Here is a 26,236-nt window from a genome sequence, read left to right on the forward strand (position 1 = left end):
AGGCACAGCACGTGCTGTGGGTTCAGGATTTGCCAAGCCACACCGCTGACATGCTGAGGGCTCAGCGAGCACTACGTCTCCAGGAGAGGCCCATGCCAGCTGTCCCCGACCCCGACACCTCACTTCACATCACTGAGCCAGGCACAGGCTGTACAGACAAGTTATTTACTTCTTCTTATAACCTTGAGCCCTCTTTGCCCTGGAAAGGGGGGTGGGCCAGGGGGCCGGGCCCAGCATGCACCCCCATTTCTTCGGGGGCTGATCCCTCCCCCAGCTGGGCCGGGTCCTGGGGCCACAGCGTCAGGCTGGCAGGGGTGGAGGTAGAGGTGGGAGAGCAGGGGAGAGCCAGTGGAGCCACAACGGGACACACAGAAGCGGGGGCACGGGGACAGGGGCCGGGACCCGGGATATCTGGGTCCGTGGGGGCCTCGCAGGCCTCGGCCTGTCTGCGGGACTGCGGCCTCACAGCAGGCGACAGGCATTGCCCACGCTGTCAGCTGAGGTGTCAAGGTCATGGCTGTAAGGGGAGTCCCAGTCCCTTAGGAAAACGGCCTCCAGCTGGCTCCTCAGGCCACCACGCCCATTCTGTGTCACCAGCAGCGAGGTGCCCGCCGTCTCCGTGAAGTAGCTGCCGGACCAGTTGGAGGTTCCTGCCGGGTGGGGTCAGAGAGTCAGAGCCCACGGCTGTGACCAGACTCCCTTTCCATCCCCCTGGCGGAGCTCAGGACACTCACCGATGTAGGTGGCGCGTTCAGTCACCATGTACTTATTGTGGTTGACGCGGGCGTATGGGATCCGGGTCTGGGCCTCATCCGCAGGGACCACAAAGAGTTTCTGAGGGCGAGGGGAGAACGGGAAGGAGCGTGAGATGCAGGGTGGGGTTGGGGACAAGCCAGGGTCTGGGGTGGGGAGTGGAAGCAGGTTTGCAGGACTAGGGACTCAGCCGTTTCCCACAGAACTGTGAGAGCCAGAATGGGGCCCAGCGGAGTGGGTGTCTGCTACCAGGGAGGAACCAGCTGCCTTGTTTGCCATTCCTTCTAGAACAGCTCCTATTCGTCCTTTGGTCTCACCACAGATGTCCCCTTTTCCAAAAAGTCCTCCTTGACACCCCCCCCACTGGGGCAGATGCCTCCCGGGAGGACCCCCCTATCCTGGCCGTGATGCCTCCGTCCATGTCTCCTCTGTCTGGACCCTGCCCCCTCTCCCTGTGCCCTGTCCTCCTGCCTGGACCCACCGTCTCCCCGTCATGGCACAGCCCTGTCCATCTGGGTCGTCCCTGTCAGGTGACAGGTGAGCTCCTTGAGGGCTGTCTTCAGGTCCGAGGGGTAGGGCCGGGGGGGCACTTACCACCTGGATGTCGGAGTGGGTGTGGTTGTCACGCAGCGCGGCCAGGGAGTGCAGGAAGGCCCGCATGGATGGCTCAGAGTGTCCCCAGCAGCTGACCAGCAGGCGCACCTTGACGCCCCGCTCATAGGCAGCCCGCCGGAGCCCGTCGTCAATGGCGGGCCAGAACCTGGGGGATTCAGAGGACAGCTTCACCTACGGCCTCACCCTGAGGCCTGCTCCAGCTGCCGAGCGCCTTCAAATCCCAAGACCGCCCTATCTCGGGCTCCCAGTTCTGTTCCTGCCTCCTTAAATCCCACGTGCCCCATCCCGTTTCTGGCTCCCACTCCTGCCCCCCAAGCTCCTCATCCTGTTTCCAGCCCATACTCCCTGCTCCCTAACTTGAGAAATCCTACACCGCGCAACCCCTGCCCCAGGCCTCAGGTCCGCCGCCCTGTCCCCAACCCCCCAGTACTGTCATCCTTTCCTCTGTCCCCCCCGCCCCACCCTGTCTTGAGTATCCAAATCCCCCATCCCTGTCTCCTCTGCCTCTCCCTGTGGTTTCCCTTTGCCTGGGTCCCCTGCCTGCTTTGTGGCCTCATCACTCTGTCTCCCACTGCCTCTTCCATTCATGGTGGTTGCCTGCCTCAAGCCCCGTCCATGCAGCAGTGGCACCTGCGTGGGTGGGAGAACTCCATGGTGGGCAGGTAGTTCATGACCGCAACGTAGATGAAACTCCGGGCGTTGTCCACCACATTGAGCAGGGCCTTCAGATCTGGGGTGCGGCCACTGGGACACAGTGGTGGGGGCGCACTCTGCAGGGAGGGGGCAGTCAAGACACGTGCCTTGCCAAGGGTGCCATCATAGTGGACCCCAGGCACAGACAAATTGTCCCACGCCAGGTCCTGCGGATTGCACTGAATTCTCAGCCTCCGGGAAAGGTTGGGATAATTACCACGTCCACTTTATAGGTGAGGAAACTGAGGCTCAGAGAGGGTAAGTGATTTGCCTAAGGTCACACAGCTGACAAATGGAGCCAGGATTTGAACCTAGGCTGTCTGGTTCCAGAATTCATGCGAGGGGCACCTGGGTGGCTCAGTCGGTTAAGCATTGGACTCTTGATTTCAGCTCAGGGCATGATCTCACGGCTCATGAGTTCAAGCCCCACATGAGTCTCTGCACTGATAGCACAGCCTGCTTGGGATTCTCTCTCTCTCCCTCTCTCTTTGCCCCTCCCCTGCTTGTGCAAGCTCTCTCTCAAAAGAAATAAATAAACATTAAGAAAAAAGAGAATTTACGCTCTAACACAGGGGTTCCTGACATAAGGGTCCTGGTCCAGCACAGACAACATCACCTGGAACTTGTTAGAATTGCAAATTCTTGGCTGGGGGGCGGGGCGGGGGGGGCGCCTGGGGGCTCAGTCAGCTGAGTGTCTGACTTTGCCTCAGGTCATGATCACACGGGTTCGTGGGTTTGATCCCTGTGTCCGGCTCTGTGCTGAGAGCCTGGAGCCTGCTTCACATTCGGCGTCTCCCTCTCTCTCTGCCCCTCGCCTGCTCATGCTCTGTCTGTCTGTCTGTCTCTCTCAAAAACAAATAAACATTAAAAAAATTAAAAGAAAAAAGAATTGCAGATTCTTGGGCTTCACTGCACACGGACGGCATACTGAGCCAGGGTGCTGGGACGGGGCCCAGGAGTCTGGGTTTTAACAGCCACCCTCCCCGCCCGCCCCCTGCCCCAGCGCCATGCTTCTGATGCGTGCTCAGGTTTAAGGACCTCTAACCACTTTTGTCCCTGACTTGCTCATTGCTGATCTTGCCTATGTACCGTACCACACCATGCCCTTTACCTATTTCCCTCCATCCTTGTGACAGATGAGCAAACTCAAGCTCTGAAGGGGAAGTGGTAACAGGGGAACGCTTAACCTTCCTGGCGAGGCCACCGGAGCAAAGGACCCCTGTAAATCATGGGTCCCTGCATCCGTGCCTTTGTGTGGCCCTCCACCAGAACTCTGGGCTTGGCCAGGTCACTTGCTCAGGGGGACCAAAAGACACCCGGACTGGCCGCCCCAACTGGTGAAAGTCTCAGCAGCTGAAAACAGCAGCGCCTTGTCTACAGGGCTCAGCGTCTGCTACAGGCGACCGCGGATGCTGTCCAAGAGAACCTTCCACAGCGATGGAAATGTTCTATATGTATCTGCACCGCTCGGTGTGGTAGCCATCTGCCGCATGTGCCTACCGAGCACTTGAAATGTGGCTGAGGCAACCAAGGAACTGAATTCTTGGCCATGTTTAATTTTTAGCCGATTTAAACGCAAAGAGCCGCTCGCTATCTGGGACAGCACAGAGGCACCGGGGGCTTGCATGAACACAGCTGTACCTCCCTAGACGTGGCAGGAGAGAAAACCGAGGCCTAGGGAGGTTGAGACACGGCCCCGGCCCCAGACCAGGCAGAGTGAGCCAGAGTGAGTGGCCAGGACGCCCCGTCCCCATCACTGGGCAGGGTTAGGCAGAGACTGTGACAGGGCCCCTCTTCCCAAAGACTCACTGCTAGGTAGGCCAGAGCAGGGGTTCCGTTGAGACAGATCTCCATTGGTGTCTCTTGATTGTAGCGCGTGTCATAGGGCCGGGGCCAGGTTGACGGGATGGAGCTGCCCGCCTGGCCCAGGTACCAGTAGGCCTCAAAGATCTTGGTCAGGTCCCGAGCCAGGCAGCTGCAGTTGTACATGACCACGCCTAGCTCCTTGACCTGTGGGAGGGCAGTGCTGAGCCTGGGGGTGGTAGCCTGGCACCCACGGATGGCATGAACACTCACAGCCCCCTCTTCCACCCCCCTCAGCCTTCCTTCCTGCCCCTTGCCTCTCAACCTCCCCATCTTTCTGCCCCTCCGTCCCCAGCCCCGCCGCCACCACCAGGACTAAAGTCCTAAGGTGGGCGTGGATTTGACTCAAGCCTAAGAACTCGTCAAGTTCTGGCAAAAATCCTTTGGTTATTCTGAAGTGCCAGGTTTCCCAAACTTTTGCCCATGCTTTTGTTTCTACCCTCCACAGAACCAGCTCCTACTCATTCTTAGGGCTCGGCTGACAGCCTCCTCCTCCAGGAACCCTCTCTTGACTGCCCAGACTGTGTCGGGCATTCCTCTGGGCTTTCACGGTCCCTTGGATTTCCCTCATTTTTCTCTCTAGTGACGCTGGACTGGGAAGACAGCCACCAGGGATGTCTCAGCCACGGCTGTATCTTCAGCATCTCCCCCAGAGCTGGTGCTGTTAGGGGCTTGGGAGTTATTTGCTGAGGAAATAAAGGATCATTGCCTAAGCCGTACTTTCTTTCCCGTCTCACGCTAACTCTTACAGATCTTTCAGCTATCATATTAGCTGTCACCTCCTTTGGAAGACTTTCGCTGATACTCCAGACTGGGTCCCCCATCCTGGCCCTGGCCCTCTGGGCTGCCGCACTGCCTGGTGACCAGCCTGCCTCTGCACTGGACTGACAGTTCCCAGAGGTCCATTGCTTACCACCACGTTCCTAGTATCTCCCAGGACAGGCCTGGGCTTAGAGCAGGCACTCAGGGAATGAATAATGAAGGGCAAATCGGTGGACAGGGCCTTGAATGCAGAAGGGCTGGCAGCTGTCATCGGGGATCAGAGGAAACCCCAGGCTTCCGCGGGCGGGGGGGAAGGCAGTGAGGGCTGGGCTGGATTTGGGGACGTTTAGGGAGGCCTGGTAGGAGGTAGGAAGGAAGCCATTGCAGAGACTGGACACAGAAGATGCTGGGATGGAAGAGGGGTGTGGTTGGAGGCCGGGCGCCCTGTGGGAGCGGGGAGAGGCCGGGAAGGGTGGGAGGGCAGGGTGCAGGCAGACCTGGGTCAGGGAGCGCCAGTCCATGTTGGCGCTGCCGATGTAGAAGTGGGTCTGGTCCACCACCCAGAACTTGGTGTGCAGGACGCCATGGGTCAGCTTCTGCATATCCACCATGCGGACCTGGGCACCTGGGGCAGACAGGCTGTCGGGAGCCGGCTCGGATGGCCCCTGGCCCGGCACCCCCCACGGCTGCCCCTTGGCTCACCACTTTGCAGCAGGGTCTGCAGGTCAGCCTGCGGCTGGGGCCCGTTGGGCTTGCTCACGGCGATGCGGACCTTCACGCCTTGAGGTGCCAGGGCCTGTAGCTGCCGGAGGACCTCCTCACCCTGTAGGGAGGGGAGAGCCTCTGAGAGGCTGGGCCCGCCAGCTCTCCCACCCCATGCGGCACCCCCCAAAAAAGGCCGTCTTGATTTTGCATTTCAATTTGTGATCAGGACCGAACAGGCTTTCCATTAGCCGGGACACGGAGAGATGGCTTTACAGGCTAAGCTATGAAAACCTTTCATCTGGTTAATTACTGGTGCTCTGGGCCACACCAGGGCCTCCCTGCCAGTCCTGTCCTTCCAGGGACTTCCCCAAGATCTTGCCTTGGAAGCATCAAAGCTTGGCAGCACAGGGGCCTCCATGCACCCTCTCAGATGTTGGGGGCACGGCACGGGCTGGGGATCCAGGAAGGTATAGGGTGAGGCCCAATGGTGCCAAAAACTGTAAGAACCACAGCCAAGGATTCCCTGGTTCCTACTGTGAGCCAGGCCCCACCCTAAGCCCCTTCACATCTGAACTCACAGACTCCTCACTGCTCTCACTGATGAGGCAGGTCTGAGTAAAATCCCGGAGGTGCGGAGGAGAAAGCTGGCATCGGAGAACTCAGTGGTGAAGTGGGATCTGAACCCAGGTCACCTGCCTCCTAAGTCTGTGCTTTGTGCTTTGAACCACTCCAGGGGGAGCCGGCGGGGAGGGAGCACTCCAATCATTTTTAACTTCTGTGATTATGTTTTCGGGCAGTGCTTGAGGAGCCCCGCAATTTTAATAAATGTTAAGCCCGCTTCTGACAAAAAGAGGCAGCAGGGGGAGGAAAACAAGAAGGGACCAAGTCAGTGTGTCTTTCAAGGAAGGGGTTACCTGCCCAGGCTGGTCCTTTTCACATCTTGAGGTTTTATGTTTTTTAAGTGTGTCTGTAGACCTTGACAAGGATATAAAGCAAACGCTGATGGGGGGGGCGATGGTTGTCAGAGACCGTGCTGGAATCTGCATGGATTTATTCTTGTAAGCGGCAAGTGCTAGCTATTGGCCCCATTCTATAGATGTGGAAGCTGAGGCCTGAGAGCGGCAGTGACCTGCCCAAGGTCACATGGCTGGGAGGCGGCAGGCTGGCTTGAGGCTGGGCTGTTACCTACTCTTCCATTTCATTGTGTGACAGGGTCTGGGCGAGCAACTGCTGTCAGCCTAATCCCTGGTAACCAGACCCACACCCTGACCTTCAGAGGCCTCCAGATGACCGTGACAAACGCCCCCAGTCCAGAGCGCCATGTGAAGACAGTTGCTTTCAATCACCTGTGTCCAACCCACTGTGTGAGACGTGCCCATCTGTCTCCTGGGCTGCAGGGGAACCCCCTTCACTCCCCCCCACCTCCCCCCAATGGCTCCCACCGCCCCTGCTGCCAGCCAGGGCCCATGTTGCCAGGTACCTGCTGGGCAGAGGGCTCCTGAGTGTGGGTGTCATTGTTGGTGAGAGTCCAGTAGAAAGAGGCGATGTCCAGACTGCTGTGGGCACCGGCGAGCAGGCCCAGCCAGGCCTGGCTGGTGGATGGGTTGCTCGTGGAGGCATTGGGGAAGTCCAGGCCCTCTGGAATGCTCTCCACCAGCACTGCTCTGGGGGGTGGGGGGTGGTATCAGCCACAGGGGGCCAGAGACAACCGGCTGGAACATGAGTGCTCCCCTGTCCGTCCACGGAGGATATTTGTGTGTGCCTGTACTCACGATTCTGTGCGTCTGTGCATTTGTTCGTCTAGACGAGTGGAAGGCAGGCTGCGCATGCGGCTATTTGTGCGTGTGTGTGTCTGTCCACACATGTGTCGGAAGATGCCGTGCGTGTGTCTGTGTGTGTGCTGGTTTGCTCACAGACACGGACAGAAAATGATGCTGTGGCTGTCATGGGAACAGTGTTGGGGGGAGGGGTGGGGGATGGAGGAAAGGCCCTGTGACGGTGCATTTGGGAGTCTGCGATCAGATCACCTCCCCCTGTCCCAGGCACCGGCTGTGGCTCAGGGCAGTCCCTGCTCAATGTGTAAGCCTCCGGGTCCTAGCAGGGCTCTTTCCCCCCACTGCCCGAGACCCCTCCCCCGCCTCAACTTACTCGCAGGGGTCGTAGCAGGGGGCTGGGCGCTGGTTGGGCCCGAAGAGATGCAAGTCGCCGTATTCCCATAGAAACAGCTGAGTCATCAGGGCTCCGAAGCCCACGACCGCCAGGATGAGGACCAGCAGGACCCAACGAGCTTTCTGTGGGGAAGAGGAGGCCATCAGCCAGCCCAAGGCGACCAGCCCAGCCCACACCTGAGACAGGGTGAGGGTGGTGGCGGGCTCCTACCTTCTCCGCAGCCTTCCAAGCCTCAATCTCATTCATGGGCAGCTCATTGGCGGGCTCCTCAGCAGGCACCTTTAGCTGGGGAATGGGTATGGTAGGGGGGTGACAGGGCAGCTTGGCAGGGTCTCTGCCCTCCACTGCACCCAGCCCCACCCCACGGGGCCCCAGATCCACCTACCTCCTGGTACATCAGCTTAGGCTTCATCTTGCCAGGCAGCCAGGGGATATGTGGAGCCCAGGCGGGGCAAGTGGGTGTGTCAGGGTCTCCAAACTGTGGGGAACAAAAGCTGGCACTGTGGTGGGGTTTCCGGGCTTTGGGGGAACATCACGGAAAGCAGAGTAGTGTCGGGCTCACGGGATCCATTGGGTCTCCTTGTCTGTAAGCACGGGATCACTGGCATGGGGCCCGCCACCCCAAAAGGAGGAAGCTGACCGCTGGTCAGCAGGGTTTTCGAAATCCCTCAAAGTCTAACGCCTTGCTTTCTTCCCATCATTCCATGGTGCCTACACTGTCCCCCTTAGCGCCCACCCTGCCCCCTCCCCCTTAGCGCCCATCCTGCTCCTCATTATTACGCTCCCTATTAGCATCTTCCCTTCTCTGAGCTCTAATATAGACATTCCCAAGAAGACCACTCCGGATGGGGTCAGTGAAGCCCCAAATCTTTGCCTGGCTTCTCGCAGCCCGAAGACCACCCAGGGAGCATTTTCCAGGTGGCTCCTCTGCCATCACCATTAGGTACCCACCAGACAGCTCAAGCCGGGAGCCCGGAACCCTCGGGGCCTCACCGCCAGCCCCCAGCCCATCCCCCGAGCCATCCTCCGCCACCTTACCCCGGAGGGGACTCACTCCGCAGGCGGCAGCTGCTACCTCCGCGGGGCCCCAGCTTCTGCCCCAACAGGCTAAGCAGGGGCGGGAGGAAGGAGGGGGCGGGGCCAGACGGGGCTCCGCCCACTGCAGCGGGGAGTCTGCGCAGTGCGCAGGCCGCCCCGGCTCACCGCAGGGAGAAGGGGGGCTCCGGTCCCCCAGATACGGTCCCGCCAACCTGGCCGGGGTGCGGAGAGTACTTGGCTGGGGGATGGGCTTTGCCACCCATATCCCCCAGAGCCCCGGGGTGGGGTAGGGAGGGTACAGGTAAAGAGAAAAAGAAACCCCGCATCTTGTCTACAAACCTTGTGAATTTTTGTATCATGGGCATGTATTACCTAGTCAAAAATAAATAAAATTGTTAAAAAAAAAAAAACCCGTATAAAATGTCAATTATACTCAAAAAATTTTAAAAGCCTTATAAAATAAAGTGGAGCGATCAAGGTTGAATAATATGATTTTCAGAGGCAGCGAATAAAATCAGAAGGCACAACTCAAGCTATGGGGTTGGGAAGGGGGGGATGAGCGGGGTGGTGGAAGGAGACTGTGGGTTTTCTGTTGGAGTCTGTTTGGATAACTATTTAATTTCTTTAAAAAAAGCCAACTGATATTTTGATAGGGATTTTAAAAATTTTGTTTCGGAAATCCAGGCTCCGGCTGGAAGATTAAGCAAGATTTCCCATTTCCCATCTCCTTTTTCCCAAGCAGGATTTAAGACCACCGCTGACGAAAAGAATTGAAGAACCCCTCCCCGCCCACCTTTCCCAGTACAACAGGGGCGGGGCGCCCTCCCCTCCGTCCGCGCAAGAAGTCAACAGATGGATGCAGAAAAGGATGATCACTGAGAGATGCGACAACGTCAGAAGGGGTTGCCTCGAGTGGCATTTGGGGTGGGTGAGGATTGCTTTTTATTGTACGCCTATTTTCTTTTTAAAAATTGTGCAATATAAGCGACTTACAGAAAAGTAGAGGGAAAAAAAAATCTCTGTGCAGATTAAGAAATAATTATAAAGCCAACACAGGGGTTGCGTCCCACGGCACGCATTACTGAGATTTTAAAAAAGAAGGAAAGAAGAAAATTGCAAAAGGGAGCTAGGTTCCCCCCCGCCCCCCTTCCGCGTTACCGGAAGATCCAGCCTACACGTGAAAGGATAATTTGGAAACCCCTTCACCCACAACGTCAGATCCCAGATTGGCAAGGGCTGAGCACAGCTAGAGCCCCTCCTCTCATAGCAGGGAGACAAATGGGGATGGGCCAAATGGATCCAGCAAGAAATGGTAACAGACCAAGGTTATTTGGAACTTCAGAGGTCACCAGAAGCAGCAGAAAACAATCTTAGAGGTGGCTGACCGCAGGGTTGCCAGGTGGGCGAGGGGAGGCTTGGGGCAGGAAACATTTGCCTTTTATTTATTTGCAAAAGCCTTGGTGAGAAAGGTTTTATTGAAGAACACGGGGTTGAGGGGCGCCTGGCTGGCTCAGCCAGTAGAGCCTGTGACTCTTAGTCTCGGGATTGTGGGTTTGAGCCCCACTTTGGATGTAGATAACTCTAAAACAACAACAACAAAATATGGGGTTGGAACCGCAAGCGATGTAAAATTAGGGAAAATAAAGTGAACAAAAAACTGGGGGAGAGGTTGGGCACGGAGGTGCGAGGCATGGGACTGGGCACAATGAGGCCGAGAATTGGAATGGCCATTAATACACCAAAAAATAGGTAGAAACTAGCATGCACTTCATTCAGATTATTAGTGGCATTTTGGCTTTCAACTTGTATGGTGATTACAGGTCTGAAATAAAGGGTTTACTTTTAATTTCTGCTATATTTTTATCAAAATACACCTAAGGAGCAACTGGGTGGCTCTGTTGGTTAAGTGGCCAATTCTCGATTGTGGCTCAGGTCATGATCTCATGGTTCAGGAGATTGAGTGCTGCATTCATGAGGTGGAGCCTGCTTGGGATTCTGTCTCCCTCTCTGTCTCAAAATAAATAAACTTAAAAAAATACACTTAAGGTGTTTAAAAAAAAAAAAAAAAGCAACCAAAAAACTAGTAGGGTGCCCAGGTGGCTTGGTCGGTTGATTTAGAGTCTGATTCTTGATATTGGTTCGTCATGATCTCAGGGTTGGGCTCTGCTCCCTCTGCCTCTGCTCCTCCCCTGCTCACATTTGTGCTTACTCGCTCTCAATAAATAAATAAATAAATAAATAAATAAATAAATAAATAAATAAAATGGAGAGGTAGGTTAGACTGTATTAGACTATAAGGCAGGTAATACTGTGGATTCCAGAGCCAGATGCCTGACTTGAATAGGATCCTCAGTGCTCTTGTGACTGTTTGACCTTGAGAAGTGACAATGAATCTGTGCCTTAGTTTTCCCATCTGTAAGATGGGCATGGTGAGAATAGTACCTACTTTTCATAAGGCTGTTCGTTGATTTTACACATACTTACTGAGTAGCTATGTACCAGCTATTGTTTGAGGCACTGGAAATACCACTGTGAACAAAACAGACACCAGGGAAGACAGATACAAAAATAAGTAAATTATGTTAGAAGGTAATACATGCCACAGAGAATCAGGGAAGTGGGACGGGGTGGGGGGGAGGAGTTGGGATTGTCAGGAAAAGCCTCACTGAGAAGGGGATACCTGGAAAAAACTTCAAGGAGGGGAGGGAAGGAGCTACATGGACTTCTTAGAGAGTGTGTCAAGCAGAGGGAATAGCCAGTGCAAAGGCCCAGAGGCAGGAGTGTGCTTGATGTGTACTGGGAAGAACAAGGCCAGTGTGTCTGTAGTGGGGTGGGCTATGAGGAGGAGAGAACAGTCAGAGGGGTGACAGGGCCAGATTGTGCAGGGCTGCCTGGATTGTGGTGAGAAGGTCGGGGCCATGGGTAGGCTCTGAGCAGAGAACAGACATGATCTGCCTAGGGTGTTGTAGTTGGTTGACTGCTGGCCTCAAAAAAGATATGTCCAATATGGCCATAATCTCCAGGACTTGTGAATGTGACCTTAGTTGGAAAAAGGGTCTTTGCAGAGGTCATTAAGGATGTTGAGATGACATCATCCTGGATTATATGGGTGGGCTCTAAATCCAATGACAAGTGTCTTTAAGAGACAGGAAGAGAAGAGACAGAGGAGACCACGTGACCAGGGATGCCGAGATTGCTGAGATATGCCCACAAACCCAGGTATGCCTGGAGTCACGAGAATCTCCCCTAGAGCCTCAAGGGGGGTGTTGGCCCCGTCAACACCTTGAGTTTGGATGTCTGGCCTCCAGAATGGTGAGAATACATTTTGGTTGTCTTAAGCCACTCAATTTGTGGTAACGTGTGATAGCAGCCACAGGAAACTCATTCGTGTGTTTGCAGGCTCCCTCTGGCTGTGTGGGGAACAGACCTGTGTGTGTGTGTGTGTGTGTGTGTGTGTGTGTGTGTGTGTGTGTGTGGTACAGCCAGGGGTTTGGGCCCAAACAACTGCCACGGATAGTGCCCCAATAGCTGATCTGGGGAAGGTCAACTTGGGAAAAGGCCAGAAAGAAATGAAATGAACGAACGAACGAACGAATGAATACATAACACTGCGTGTTGTGTGTTCTGAACATACACAATTTGAGAAGGGGCTCCTTTGAACTAAAGGGATTAATACCTCTCAAGTGTATAGAATGGACACGTGAGAGGTTCTCAATAAATGTGATTGTGTCAAGGCTCCTGACAAAAAAAAAAAGAAAAAGAAAAAAGGCACCATTTTCCCCCTGCCACCCCCAAGACAAGATGCTTTTTATTGTAGGGCTTTAGTGACCACTTAATTTTTTAAATGCATAGGGCTTGTGTGGAAATTAAATTATGAGGCTCAAGCTCTTAGCTTGAGTGCCCTTTCCTCCATATCACAGTCTCCAAAAAAAAAAAAAAAAAAGCTTTAGCTGGATTAAGTATCCAGCATCCCTATCCCAATCCCTGGGAGGAAGGGGACGCAGGGCAGGGTGAGATCAAAGGTGGGAGCAGACAGCTAGACTGACAGAGCTAGGCTGGCAGGTGCTGGGCATTTTCCTCAGCTTGGCTCAGTTCCTGTGTTGCCAGTAACCCAGAACCCCTACGGGGTCCCTGGGCAATGCCCAGGTTGATCCTTATGCTCTGCTTCCTTGGTCATGGGATGTACCTCTGTCTGCAAGGGTGCCCCTCCCAGCCCAGAGGATATCCCTGGTCCCTTGGCTTGTGCCCTGCCTGCCTTGGAGTGTGATACTACAGCCCACAGAAAAGGAGGAAGCAAAACCCACTGGGTTTCGGAGACACGTGCTGGGTCACAGCTCCCTGAACACCCCTCCCTTGGGTGGGGGCAGGAGATTTGATCCCTCCTCCATACCAGTGTTTTACGTTGCAGAGTCTAGGGTTCAAATCCCACTTGTCACTCTTACTGAGTGACCTCAGGCATGGGGCTTTACCTCTCTGAGCCTTGCTGGCCCATCTACAGAATGGGGATCGTCTCATGGGGCACAACTCATGGGTGGCTCAGTCGGTTGAACGTCTGACTTTGGCTCAGGTCACGATCTCATGGTTTGTGAGTCTGAGCTCTGCATCGGGCTCTGTGCTGTCAATGCAGAGTCTGCTTTGGATCCTCTGTCCCCTCTCTCTGCCCCTCCCCAGCTTGCACGCATGTGTGCATGCACTCTCTCTCAAAATAAATAAGTAAACTTAAAAAAAAAAAAAAACAAAAAACAAGAAAGGGTGGGGGATCATCTCATACTCATCTAGGGGGTGGAGGCTTGGTGAACTCTGAATGGTTTAAGGGGTGGGTCTCAGAGTCCTACCGCCCTGGGTTCAGAGCTTAGCCATGTATTCCTGGGAACCAAGACTCCCTTCTCGGAGCTTTACTTTCCTCCTCAGACCAATGGGGAAACAAATATACCAACCTCACATCTGTCAATGAACCCATCCATGGGAGACAGGCAGCATAGCAAAATACCCCCAAACAAGCTTCTTGGTGACATCTGTGTATCCCCTAGTACTCTGTACACACTTTTAGCACAGATAGACTTATGTGTCCCTTAAAAAGCTAAGTCTGTGCCCAGCACATCACAACCACTCAATAAATGTTTGTTGGCAACAGAAGAAATGGGGTAGAATGGAAACCTTTGAAAAAAGATGTTCACAGGGGTCTCTCTAGACCCAGTGACATTTTTTTATACACAATGATAACCAGCTTGTGCTCTAAGCCCAGAGCAGATGGGTGGGTGCAGATTACAGCCTTTCAGCCTGAGAGTAAAATTCAGTTTAAGTTTGATTCAAGCCACCTGAGAGGGCAAAGGAGGGTGCAGGGCCAGTTGGCTGCTGAAGCACCAGACTACACCCCAGGAAACATTTACAAACCTATGGGCCTTCCATATGGTTCAAAACAGAAACGTTCTTGTGTTTGAAGGAGCTGATTTTCACTTGATTGTGCAGACCCCTTCGGACTGAACAATCGCCTGAGGTCAAGTCTACAGAAAACGGAACAGAGCACTGGTTTTGTAAACTTTGTTTTGTTTTGTTTTGAGCAGTAGAACCTTTATTTCAAAGGACCTTTAGAAGGTGCCCTTCCTAGGGAGAGAAGATGCTTGGTCTGAAAAACAAATGGGTAAAAAACAACAAAATACATCATGATTGGTGAATATTTCTGAGTTGGAACTCAAAAATCTAAGCTGTCTCATCCCTGCTCAAAACCGTTCTGTGGCTCCCCACTGCCCTCAGGGCCAAGGGCAAACTTCTTACCATGTCCTCTAGGGCCCAAAGCTGTCTCCAGCTCTCACTTCATGCCTGAATTTCAGCTTTGGAAGCTCCCTGGCCTCCTAGATGTTTCTCTCCAGGGGTCCCCAAGCCCCTCGCGCCCACCATGTCCTCAACTGTCCTTAGCATCTCTCCCAAACCTGCTGCTCTTCTGGGTCCCCATTTCAAGGACACTATCCTATTCATCCTATGGGTCTCAGCCTATGTGTCACTTCTTTCAGAAAGCACCCCTCCCCCCCCCCCCACCGCCCTGACTCCCCTGGAGTCCTGGGCATCGTCCTGGACCCTCCACAGCTTGTCCACTTGGCATCCTGAAGGTCTCTCCCACACACACCCTTTTTCTCCCCTCCACAGCCTCGACCTGCCCTCTGGGATCGAGGGATCCCACTCCCACTGGGATCCCCACTCCCGCCACCTCCCTTGGTTCCCAATCTCTATCCAACCCTTTTAGTCCCCCCCCATCTGAATGGAAAATTGTTCCTTTCCCGCTCAAAAACCTATGCCCCCCACCACCCCCTGGCATCCTCAGGACAAAGTCTCAGCTCCTCACTGTGCTTCCCAGAGCCCTGAATGATCTCCCCTTAATAACCTCTTTGGTTTACTGTCTCATTTATGTCCCATCCGTATTTAATATCTTTCAGTTCCCTGAACTGAAACCACACTTTTACCACCAAACACTCCCACAGCTGCTCCTCCTGCCCAGCACACCTTTCTCTCCTCTTCCTGTTGCTCATTCCTACCAGCTCATGTGCCACCTCCCCTAGGAAGTCCTCCCTGACTCCCGGGCTGGTCCAGAACCACCCTCCACTTTGGGTTCCAACAGTCCCTGGGCTTCTCCATCCCACATGACCTTTCTGTTTCCCCAGCCCCAGCCCTGACCGCTCTGTGCTGTCACGGCCTGGTGATGGGTTTGTTTCTCCCACTGGACTATGAAACCCATGAGGGCAGCGCTGGGCCGTCTCAGTCGCTGCAGTGTGCCCATTGCCACCCAACACAGGGACAGTAGGTATCAGTTCATTCATCTAGTCATTCAACTAGTATTCAGTGACTACTCACTGATAAGGCCTGTGTAGAAACTGGAAAGATAGCACAAAACAGAAAAAAACAAAATCCTAGTAAAGAGGACATTCTTTTGGGGGAGTGAGACAATAGATAGACGCATGAAGCATATAGTATGTGCCTTGGAGAAAAACAAGTAGGGGAGGGACATAATAGCCTCACAATTGAAAATGGTGGATGGGGGTGCCTGGCTTATTCGGTAGAGCATTCGACCCTTGATCTCAGGGTCATGAGTTCAAGCCCCGCGTTGGGCGGAGCGCTTACTTAAAAGAAAAAAACCACTAAGTGTTAGGGGTGCCTGGGTGATTCAGTCGGTTAAGCGTCCAACTCTTGATTTCGGCTCACTGTTCGTGAGATCGAGCCCCACATTGGGCTGTGCGCTGGTGGCTTGGAGCCTGCTTGGGATTCTCTCTCTGCCCCTCCCCTGCTCGTTCTCTCTCTCAAAATAAATATTAAAAAAAAAAAAAAAGAGAGAGAGAGAGAGAGAAAGTGGCTGATGTCTCAGTTCAAAAGTAACACCACCGCACATCTGGGGGCAAGGCACTGTTCTCCCCATTTCGGATGAGGCAGTAGGGTTCAGGGAAAACTCTGCTCGGGTTGTACAATCTCAAGTCTGTCGGTATGGAGTTCGAACCCGGGGCTCAGTTCTGTTCCAGGATACCACGATGTCGGAAACCGATTCATGAATGTAACATACAGGCAGAATGTCTTTTCCTTGCCACCCGGAGGGAGGGCAGGAAGTGGGGTGAGAGGGCAGGGCCCCTTGTTACTGAACCGAGCGCTGCTGGAAGCACTTTACGTATTCAGTTTCTCACCGAATTAGCCCTTTCCTCAGCCCCATGTGATGGATGAGGAAACTAAAGACCCAGAGAGGTTAAGTCATTGGCGCAAAAGGACACAGCCAAGAAACAGTGGAGCCAGGATTTGACCCTGAGCTGCCTCGGGGCCCCAGGTGTAGACAGCCGCCTCTCCTGTTGTTCATCATCTGTAGATCCGTGGCTGTCCGCCACCCCTCCCCACCAACCCCAGCAGCACGTGAACCAAGAGGTGGCACTGGCTTCGCAGACACTCTAGCAACATCTCCTCTCCCTCCCGGTCTTTGAGGGGGACGTCGGAAGCTTTCTCCAAATATAAAGGATATGTGAGTGCAGCTTTAAGCAGACAGCTCCGGTGCTCCTTCTGGCCAGGCTGCTCTGGCCGATCCATCCTTGGTCGAAGTTCTGGAGCTGCTGCTGCTGCCGTTTCATGTCACATCGTGTCACATCAGATTGAGTCTCTCTTCTCCAAATCCTCCCATGGGCTCCCGTCTCACTCAGAGTAAAGCCAAAGTCTTGTCCACGGCCCATGACATCCAGATGATCTGCCGCCTCACTCCTCTGGCTTCATCCCCACCCCTCTCCTCCCTCACTGGCCTCTTTGCTATTCCTTAAGTATTCTACGTGTGTCCCCACCTCAGGCCCTTTGCATGTGCTGTTCTCTCTGCCTACAACGCTCTTCCCCGTAGAGCCTCGTCACTCTCTCCTCTCCTTCACGTCTTTGTTCAAATATACCATCTCAGAAGACCTTTCCTGACCACCTTATTTGAAACTATAACCCTTACCATGCATTCCCATCCCTCTTCTTTTTTCTTCCCCCTTCTTCTAACACATCATAGAATCCACTTACCTGTCTGCTTGTCTTTGACCCTTGCTAGAATAGAAACTTCATGGGTGCAGGGATCTCTTGTCTGTTTTGTTCACTGATGTGTCCCACCATGCCTAGCACAGTATTGGGCATGTAGAACATGCTTGATAAATATTTGTTGAATGAATACCTTGTGTTTTTATTGCCATATTGCAGATGCAGCAACTGAGGCACAGGGATGTTAAGCCACCTGCTCAAAGCCATGCAACTTTTTAAGTACTAAGTGCTAGAACCAAGATTGGAACCAGCGTTCCAGCCCCCAGGCACACATTGCTAACCACTGTCTCACACTGCCTCCCCAAGGCAAGTCGAGTGAATAAGATACTTACCTCTCTACCTAGGCATTCAGGGTCGCTGAGGTTGGACTGAGGTGTGCCGGGACCTGCCTCATCTCTCTGTACCCCCGATTCTAAAAGTCAAGGGAACCTGGGTCTAAGCTAGCTAGTCTCCCCCCACCCCACACTACTCCTGGATTCCCACTACAGCGTCGGCTCAATGCTCTCATTTTGGGGGTGGCAGATCACTCAATCCAACAAGGCAGAAATAGGGATTAAGTATTTACCCAAGCAAGGTTTGTGATGGCCGATGGGCCACCCCCTCAGGTGTGGTGACGTGGCAGAGATGACAACATGGAGACTGTGACGTGGGGTGGCGTGGGTGGTTGCCATGGCAGAGGGTATCATGACACAGGGAGTGTACCGACACCATGGGAATGATGAGGGCACCCGAGGGGAGGGGGGGAGGTGACAATGAAGAGGTGATGAAGGGGACCGCGTGAGGGTGAGGGTGACATGGTTAATAACATTATTAGTCCAAATCTCCACATCAGGATGAGCATATCACAAGAATAAATTTGCAGAATCCTCATAATCGTCCTCGATGTAGGTGTCCTTGTGTGCGTTTTACAGATGAGGAAGCTGAGATTGCAAAGGTGTGATCAGGTGGTCAAGGTTACCCAAGGTTTAGCGGTGGAGCTGGGATTCTGGCACACGCCAGGATGGGACTCTAGCCCATACGGTGGTGAGTATGTGAGAGGTGACACGGAGAAATGACGGCAACACGGAGGCAAGAGAAACAACTGGAAGGCAGAGTGGCTCCTTATCGGGAAAACTAGAAGCATGAGGCATGGACGGTGACTGTTAGGAAGCAAAGGTGACATGGGAGGAATGGAGTGAACATGACACAAGGGAAGGGTGACTGCGATTTAAGGAGATGGTGACACGAGGCGTGTGAAGGTGACATGGGGGTATGATGACGACTTCAGTGAGGACTTCATAAAAGAAAAATAGCAACAAAAGAAGAGAGCAGGTGACGGAAAGCAATGGTGACTTAAAGGGGGAAGACTGCAACGTAGGGTGGCAATAGGGACTTAGAACGAAAGCGAATTAAGGCGGCTGACAGCGACATAAGGAGGGTGACGCCGACAGAAGCGGGGTGGTGACGATTTAACCGGGGCGCGACACAAGGGGAGGAATGGCTACATAAAGGGGCACTGGATGACAAAAGGGAAGAAATGAATTACGGCGGGAAGGACAACATGAAAAGGCTAACAGAGGCGCCGCGCCCCCAGATCGCACAGTACCTGCACTCCGCGTCTCCCACTCCGGGACCCAGCCCCGCACGCACCTGGCCGGCTGGAGCCCCGCCCGGCCACCCCCGCCTCGCACAGGCGCACTCCGGCAAGACTGCGGGCTAGCGGGGGCTAGGCATGTGCCTGTCTCATTGGCTGCGCTCCTCGCTAGAGCGGGGCGGAGCGAAGCGCCTGGGAGACCGTGGGAGGTCACGTGACGGTTGCGGCCACGCTCTCGCTGGTGGCGGCCCGGTGGGCTAGAGCGGCCGCGGTCGGTCGGTCCGGCTTCCGGCGATGGGGGCGGTGCTTCCGGGGCGGGCAGCCGGGCCGAGGGAGGAGGGTCTGACAGTTGGCGCCGCCAGGGAGGGAGGGCGGGCGGCGCGAGTGGGCGCGGGCAAGGAGGGTCAGGTGAGGCGCGGGCCATGGGTGGTGGGACTGGGCCGGATGCGGAAGGGATGGATGGCGTTCTGGTTCTGGAGACATTCTCGGCGTCGCTGTGCGGCCCGGACAAACGACTTCTTTCTCTGAACCTCAGTTTCCTCCTCTGTAGAATGGGGGCCAGAATCTGGCATAGCATCCTCCCTCTGGGTTGGAGTGAGAGCTCAGCTCGTGCATGTTGGAGACCCTAGTTCAGCGCCTAGCACACTGCACACTTCGTACTATACTTTTGTTAGTACTGTACTGATGAAAATGTTTGCGCTTGGCATGGAAGATCTGGGTGTGGGGGCATGAAATTGGAGGCCGGTAGATTTCGGTTCAAGTCCCAGCTCAGCTTTGTGGCAGTGAGCCTGTGCCTTAACCTCTCTGAACCTCATTTTCCTTATCTGCAGAACGAGGGCTAATAGTACCAATATCATAGAGTCGTTGTGAGGATGCTAATGAAATGTGCATGTGAATCCCTTAACACAGGGCTTCGTACAGTATTGAGTAAGAGCTCCATGTATTGGGACTATGATAATAATGACTCTGAGAGTTACCGGTGTAGCTGGGACTTGCAAGGGAGTAAAGGGTTGGAGGAAGCCCAGAGACAGCAATAGGAAAAACTGGAATCTGGAATTGGGCAAATCGACGTCCTGCCGCTTCCTATTTGACCAATTTTGCCGGATCTCCTAGATTTAAGTTTTTCTTTTTTTTTAAAACCACTAATGCATTTTCCTCCAGTCAGTTCACTTGAGATGGACATTTTGCATTGCTGTACTAATGGAAAACCAGCATTGCTGGCTGTGAAAAGAAGGAAAACTTAACCTAAAATGCAGCGGAAGTAGAATAGTCTATTAAATTGTAGACAGAAGCTGAAAGAGATTGAAATAACCTGTGCTTTGCGATTCCACAATGCCACGGACCCTATCAAGTTATACTCTGTTCTTCACTTGCATTTGGCACGGGGCTGACAAAAGTCAGTGACTGTCCTACCCTTTCTCTAGCTCACCGAAGGTGCATTTATTTAATGTATATGTACATAGCACTTATCTCCTGCCAAGCGTTGTTGTAAGCACTTGGTGTTTATGAACTTGCTTCATCCTTCTAACCACTGTAAGAATAGATACTCCTATCCTTCTTGTTTTAGAGCTGAGGGGAAGTGAGATCCAGAAAGGTTCAGCCACTTGCCCCAAGGTCAGGGTTCAGAAATGGTAAAAGGATTTAGGTCCAAGCCTTTTAAAAAAGGGCTTAGCAAGGGAGTCTGATACATGGTAATTTCTTGAGTTTGGGGAATTGTCATTTTCTATTATTCTTAATGTTCCAATTTTCACTGTTCAGAAAGTCAGCGCTGGAGATGGGCTTTTAATGAAGGAGAGAGGCAATTGAGCCCAGCAGGGTGACCTCTGCAGCTGTAGGGAGAGGATACCAGTACTCAGAGGCTTCTGGTAAGCATTAACTAGAACCTTGCCAAGACTGAGCACAGTGCCTGGCTTGTAGTAATCGCTCAACCAGTGTTAAATCATAGTCATTGGACTGACTTGGGTTCAAGTCCTGGCTTATAGTTATTTGCTGTGTGATCCCGGACCTGCCACTCTCGTTTGTAACGTGGGGATCGTTTTAGGGGCGCCTGGGTGGCTCAGTGGGGTAAGCGTCCGATTCCAGATTTCAGCTCAGGTCATGATCTCGTGGTTCATGGGTTCGAGCCCCGCATCGGGCTCTGCGCTGATGGTATAGAGCCTGCTTGGGATTCTCTCTCCCCCTCTCTGCCCCTCCACTGCTTGCGCTCTCTCTCTCTCTCTCTCAAAAATAAAAAACGTTCAAACAAACAAACATGGGGATCATTTTAACTTTGTTCCCCAGGTGGTTGTGGGGAGACACTGAGCTGTGTATATTCAGTGCCTGCCGAGGAAACATTCAACAAGAGCTACTGAATGGGCCCTGGAATCCGGGAGAACTTGTTTTCAAATCCCAGTAAAGTCACTTGCTAGATGTGCCATTTGGTAAATGACTGTACCTCGACGAGTCGGTTTTTTTTCATCGATTAAGATGGGGCTAATAATAGTGCTCAGTCATGAGGAGGTTGTGAGGTGTCGACACGATGCCTGGCTCCGGTCCTGGTGCATAGTCAGTGCTCAGTACGTGAGATTTGTTTTCCTGTCTGACATATCGAACCCTTGCCATGCCCTGCTCTTTGAGAGATGCTGGTTGTGCGGTCTTTGGCCAGTGGCAAAATCCAGAGGGGAAAGTAGATCTTAGGAGTCAGGTACGGGGCAGAGTGATGTCTGTGGTCACGTTCATCAATAAGACATGCGACCAAAGCCAGAGGTGGTCAGGATGAACCCTCGCTGGAGGTAGAGGAGAGAGTCTCACATCTGGTGACTTCAGGAGAGCTTCACAAAGCAGGTGGCCAGGCCAGCAGAGTGAAGGAGAGCTTGCCAGGAGGACAGGATAAGAAAGCATTCTGGGCCCAGGTGACCTGCTGTGGGAAGACCAGGGGGGCAGGCAAAGCCCTTGGGTGTTAGAGGACAGGCTAAGGTGGGATCCCTGGGAGATCAGAACAGCCACTGCTTCTAGACAGTTGGAATGCGCAGGCACTGCCGCAGGTGCCCCGTGCATAGAAACTCGCCTGGCCTTACAGCAGCCCTTCAAGGGTAGTACCATCTGGACCGTCCCTGTCCCTATTTACAGATGAAGACGCCAGGTTGACTAGTGAAGTAACCTGTTGAGACCACACAGCTAGCATGTGGTCGAGCCAGATTTGAACCCTGCAGTCTGGTTCCAGGGCCCTTACTCTTCCACTGTCTCCCCTGTACCGTCAAAATGGGGACAGGGAGGGGCAGACTGTGGAGGACGCCGAGAAGGGGTGAGGGAGAAGGACCAGAATCGGGGGCTGAGGTGGGTAGAAGAGGGCAGAGGGGCTGGAGGAGAGGGCAGGGCTGGAGAAGGACAGGAGGGCTGAGTGGGAGGTTTGGGCCCGGGCAGCGTGGGACGAGTGGTCCTGGAGACCGATAATGTGGACCCATCAGGCAAGGAAGTTTTTCCCTTTTAGTTTCCTTTCAGCCCTGCTCTTCATGTTCAGGGGAAAGTCTCCTCCGTTGGTGCTGGTATGTCTTTAACAGCTTCCGGGCACCTGCAGTCTTCCCTAAGTGGACACTGGTTTCCCATTTCTCCTCCGAGGCCCCTCGAGAGGCGGTGGGCCACCCGTCTGCGCTCAGCTCCCCCACCCTCCTCCCCTCTGTTCACTCACCGCAGCGCAGTCTCAACGGCTCCGTGTGTGCGGCCCCCCTCACATGCCAGATGGGCTCCTGCCTCAGGGCACTGGACTTGCTGTCCCTTTCCCCGGAACACTCTTCCTCTACAAGACCACGTGGCTCGCTCCTCCACCTTCTTCGGGTCTCTGAGTGTCACTGTCGAACGGTCTCCCCTGTCCCCCCTGGTTAGAATTGCAGCCCCTCCCTTCCTGGTCCTCCAGGTTTTCTCCATGACACCGAAGGCTTTCTGACTCACCGTATCCTTATCTGTTCTGCCTGTTTACTTCTCTGTCTTCCCCTCTCCCCAGTCTCCACCTAGATGCCACACTCTGTGTTTTTGTTCCCCTCCGTATCCTTAGCTCCTAGAATAGTGCCACACGCATAGTAGGTTGTCAGGAAGCAGTTTGGGAATGGCTGACTAGTTATGGTTAAAGTCTTGAGCGGGGGTGTCTTTTGTTTTCTTTTTCTTTCTTTTCCTTGCTCATCCCAGCCAGAAACTTTTGAGGTGTGTGGGAACAGAGCTGCGGACATTTGCCGTCCCTGGGCCTTGTCCCAGGCAGCAGTGATAGTTGTGGTGGCAGCTCTATCCCAGGCTGACTTCCTGCCAGCTGTTCCAGGCTATTCCTGGGCTGTGAGCCCCCAGCCCAGGAACGCTTCTCTGGCAGGCAGACCGACAGGCAGCAAGGGAGGGACGTACGTACACTCACAGCCCGTGGCGACTCATGGGCCCTTCTCCCCTCGTTCTGTCTTCCAGGCTCCCGGGAGCAGCACCAGGGCCAGGGAGACAATGGTCTCCGTGACTATGGGTGAGTCTGTGGTCTTCTCTCTGGGCTCCCTCTCCCCACTGTCCTTGTTGAGGTATGACCTTGGTGAGGGGAGACGAGGTGGGGGAGGGAGGGCCAGGTCACTGGCAGGAACAGCTGTACCCTGAGGAACGTGGAGGCGGGGCCAGGGCCTCTCCGCTCTGTGTGTTGGCCTCCGGACAGCATGGTCTAGCCTTAAAGAACTTGTGTCATGAAGTCCAGCAGCGCCTGGGTTTTCTCACCTATAAAATGGAGATACTAACAGTTCCTTACATCCTAGGATGTTGTAAGGAGTAGAGAGCTTGTTGCACATCAGATCTTGGGCATGGTTCTTGACAAATGTTAGCCGTTATTATTCTCATGAGCTGTGTCTCTGTATTCTCTCTAAGCCCGTATTTTGGGATTGCCCAAGCACTGAGGTCAGCTGGCAGCTTTGCAATTTTTTGAGATTTGTACATCTAGAAAAGTACATAAAACGTCGGAAGAGCAATTAAGAAGCGAACATCGGAATACATCCTTCACGATTCCATTTACGTAAAGCACAGAAACAGCCCAAACCAATCTGTACCATTAGAAGGTGGTGGTTGCCCTCGAGACGCCACTACACAGGGAGTTGGTGGGGGGGGAGTGGGCGTGGCTTCTGGGATGTTGGAAATGTTTTATTTCTGGATCTGGGTGCTGGTCTGCAGGCCTGTGTTGGTTTGTGAAAATTATCGACCTATGTGTACCCTTGTATGTGTGTATGTTCTAGTTCAATACAAACGTTTTAAAAAGGAACCATCCAGGCCAAGAAATACAATGTTGCCAGCCTCCCCAGAGCCCATCCCAGTCACAACCCCCTGGCTCCTCCAGATGGAATCAACCATTATCTCATCTTTGTGATCATTTCTCCTTGCCTTTTATAGTCATACCACCAATGAGAATATTCCTATTCTTTAGACTTTGGTTTTGAACTTGGGGGAACGAAATCGTGCCTTGTGTTCTCTTGTGTGTGGCTTCTTCTGTACCACACAACATCTGAGCATCCCCTCTGTTGCCGTGTGTAGCTGTGGTTCTCTCCTCTGCACTGCTGTGTGGTATTTACTGTGTGAGTGGCGGCTACTGCATTGTTTCTGGGTTGGGGCTGTTACAGACAGACTGCTGTGAATATTCTAGTGAATGTCTCCTGGTGTGTATAGCAAGCCATACCTCACTGAGTCCATGACCCACGCTGTTGCCCATCTTTAATATTTCGGAAATGGGGGTGCTTATGGCCATTTTATTGGCAGTATGTTTTCCTCCTCAGTAGGACATAAAATGATGGTGGGGGCCTGATGTGGGGATGTTGGCAGTTCCTTGACTTTCTGCTTCAGGCAGCTAGCTACCCCCAAATGATGTGGCACCTTTTTCCTCCTTAATAAGATTTTTTAAAAACTAGTTTTAGAGAGAGGGGCTCCTGGGTGGCTCAGTTGGTTAAAGGTCCAACTGTGGCTCAGGTCGTGATCTCATGGTTCGTGAGTTCGAGCCCTGCTTTGGGCTCTGTGCGGAGAGCTGGGAGCCTGGAGCCTGCTTCAGATTCTGTGTCTCCCTAGTTCACTGCCCCTTCCCCACTAACACTCTGTCTCTCTTTCTGTCTCTCAAAAATGAATAAACATTAAAAAAATAAAAAAAGTATTTTAGAGAGAGTGTAAGCAGGGGAGAGGGACAGAGAGAGAGAGAGAGAAAGAAAATCTTAAGCAGGCTCCACACTCAGCATGGAGCCTGATGTGAAGCTTGATCCCACAACGCTGGGATCATGACCTGAGCCGAATTCAAGAGTCAGACACTTAACTGACTGAGCCACCCAGGCTCTCCCCCTAACCTTAATAATAGTTTAATTAAGATACAATTCACATTTTATACAGTTCAATGGTTTTGTGTTTTTAAGTAAGCTCCACACCTATCATGGAGTCCAACATGGGGCTTGAACTCCTAACACTGCGATCAAGAGTCGGATGTTTAACCGACTGAACCACTCAGGCACCCCCGCTCAGTGGTTTTTATCCACGGAGCTATACAACCATCATCACAATCAATTTCAAAACCTTTTCATCACTCCTCCCAAACGCCCATACCCATTAACTGATAGTCAAGTTACTCTCTTTTCCTCATCGGCCTCTCAAAACTACTAATCTACTTTCTTTCTTTCTTTCTTTTTTTTTAATGTTTATTTATTTTTGAGACAGAGAGACAGAGCATGAACAGGGGAGGGGCAGAGGGAGAGGGAGACGCAGAATCTGAAACAGGCTCCGGGCTCTGAGCTGTTAGCACAGAGCCCGACGCGGGGCTCGAACCCACAGACAGCGAGATCATGACCTGAGCCGAAGTCGGACGCTTAACCGACTGAGCCACCCAGGCGCCCCTACTAATCTACTTTCTGTCTCTGTAGTTCTCTGTAGAGGTTTACCTGTTCCAGCCATTTCATATAAATGGAATCATTTTGTGGTGCCTTTTGATATTTAGACAAAGTTGCCTGCTTTTGGCTAACAGAACCCAGGGCCCCATGCCTGGGCAGGTGGATGGTGCCTGTGCAAGGCAGCAAAAGCCCCCCTTCTCTGGGCTGGTAGGGGAGTCCTGAGGGCATGAGCTCCTCACCTGCCTCAGTCCTGGGGAGATGGGCTTGTGGCCAGGTGGGCAGGGGCCTCCCTGGGAGAAGAGTGGTCCCTGGGCTTGGCCGGAGTTCTGGATGGCCACCAAGACCAGAATCTCTTTCCCCACTCCGAGGCTCAGTTGTCTGATAAGCAAAATGGGCCTAGCAGTAGCAGACTTCTTCTCATCTAACATAGCATGGATTGTTGGGTGCCATGCTATATACCTTGAGAAAAAGTTTCACCAGTTAAAACCATGGCACACCATTGATTCTGAGGTGGATCTTAGTTTCAGAGGTGTTAAAATGTGAAAAAAAAAATCTTTTGGAATTAGTGATCTTATCTAACACACATTGGCCACACCTAGTTTGAAAGTCACACCCAAGAGGCCAACAAAGAAGTTTCCAGACAATAAACTTTCATGGGTGGGTGCCTCCTTGGTCTTGACCTTGGCCT

General features: G+C 53.1%; 2 protein-coding genes across 11 annotated transcripts in view; one reads left to right on the forward strand and one right to left on the reverse strand.

The window, feature by feature from the left end:
- Positions 1-151: 151 nt before the first annotated feature.
- PLD3 (phospholipase D family member 3) lies at positions 152-18,851 on the reverse strand. 4 transcript variants are annotated; one of them, XM_006941250.4, is made up of 12 exons: positions 18,713-18,851; positions 7,946-8,038; positions 7,771-7,845; positions 7,540-7,682; positions 6,872-7,055; positions 5,389-5,509; positions 5,184-5,311; positions 3,871-4,071; positions 1,999-2,138; positions 1,348-1,513; positions 735-834; positions 152-650 (listed from the first exon to the last, which is right to left on the reverse strand). In XM_006941250.4, exons 2-12 carry the CDS (start codon positions 7,970-7,972, stop codon positions 463-465), a joined length of 1,473 nt encoding a protein of 490 aa, XP_006941312.1. In that variant the 5' UTR covers positions 7,973-8,038; positions 18,713-18,851; the 3' UTR covers positions 152-462. The 4 variants fall into 4 exon arrangements, with proteins under 4 accessions (XP_006941312.1, XP_019675082.1, XP_006941313.1 ...); XM_019819523.2 differs by lacking the exon at positions 18,713-18,851 and adding an exon at positions 17,460-17,478; XM_006941251.5 differs by lacking the exon at positions 18,713-18,851 and adding an exon at positions 8,599-8,723.
- Positions 18,852-18,989: 138 nt separating this feature from the next.
- The window catches only part of CE2H19orf47 (chromosome E2 C19orf47 homolog), a 36,837-nt gene continuing 29,590 nt past the window's right edge, over positions 18,990-26,236 (forward strand). For 3 of the 7 annotated variants that reach the window (XM_045046083.1, XM_045046078.1, XM_045046082.1), the window contains exon 1: positions 22,397-23,177. In XM_045046083.1, the coding sequence (XP_044902018.1) occupies positions 22,796-23,177 (382 nt within the window). In that variant the 5' untranslated portion in view covers positions 22,397-22,795. Of the gene's footprint in view, positions 19,109-20,458; positions 20,566-22,393; positions 23,178-26,236 lie in introns of those variants that run through there. The other 4 variants (XM_045046085.1, XM_045046084.1, XM_045046079.1 and 1 more) reach the window with 4 other exon arrangements.

The sequence above is a fragment of the Felis catus genome, chromosome E2, assembly GCF_018350175.1.
Source record: "Felis catus isolate Fca126 chromosome E2, F.catus_Fca126_mat1.0, whole genome shotgun sequence".
NCBI lineage: Eukaryota > Metazoa > Chordata > Mammalia > Carnivora > Felidae > Felis > Felis catus.

Excerpts from the sequence above, each read along its gene's own strand:
- PLD3 (XM_006941250.4), bottom strand. The coding sequence starts at position 7,972 with ATGAAGCCTAAGCTGATGTACCAGGAG. Across the intron at positions 2,139-3,870 it reads CTGCTCTGGCCTACCTAGCA|AGTGCGCCCCCACCACTGTG; the intron begins GTGAGTCTTTGG and ends CCCTCCCTGCAG. Across the intron at positions 651-734 it reads TGAACGCGCCACCTACATCG|GAACCTCCAACTGGTCCGGC; the intron begins GTGAGTGTCCTG and ends CCCACCCGGCAG.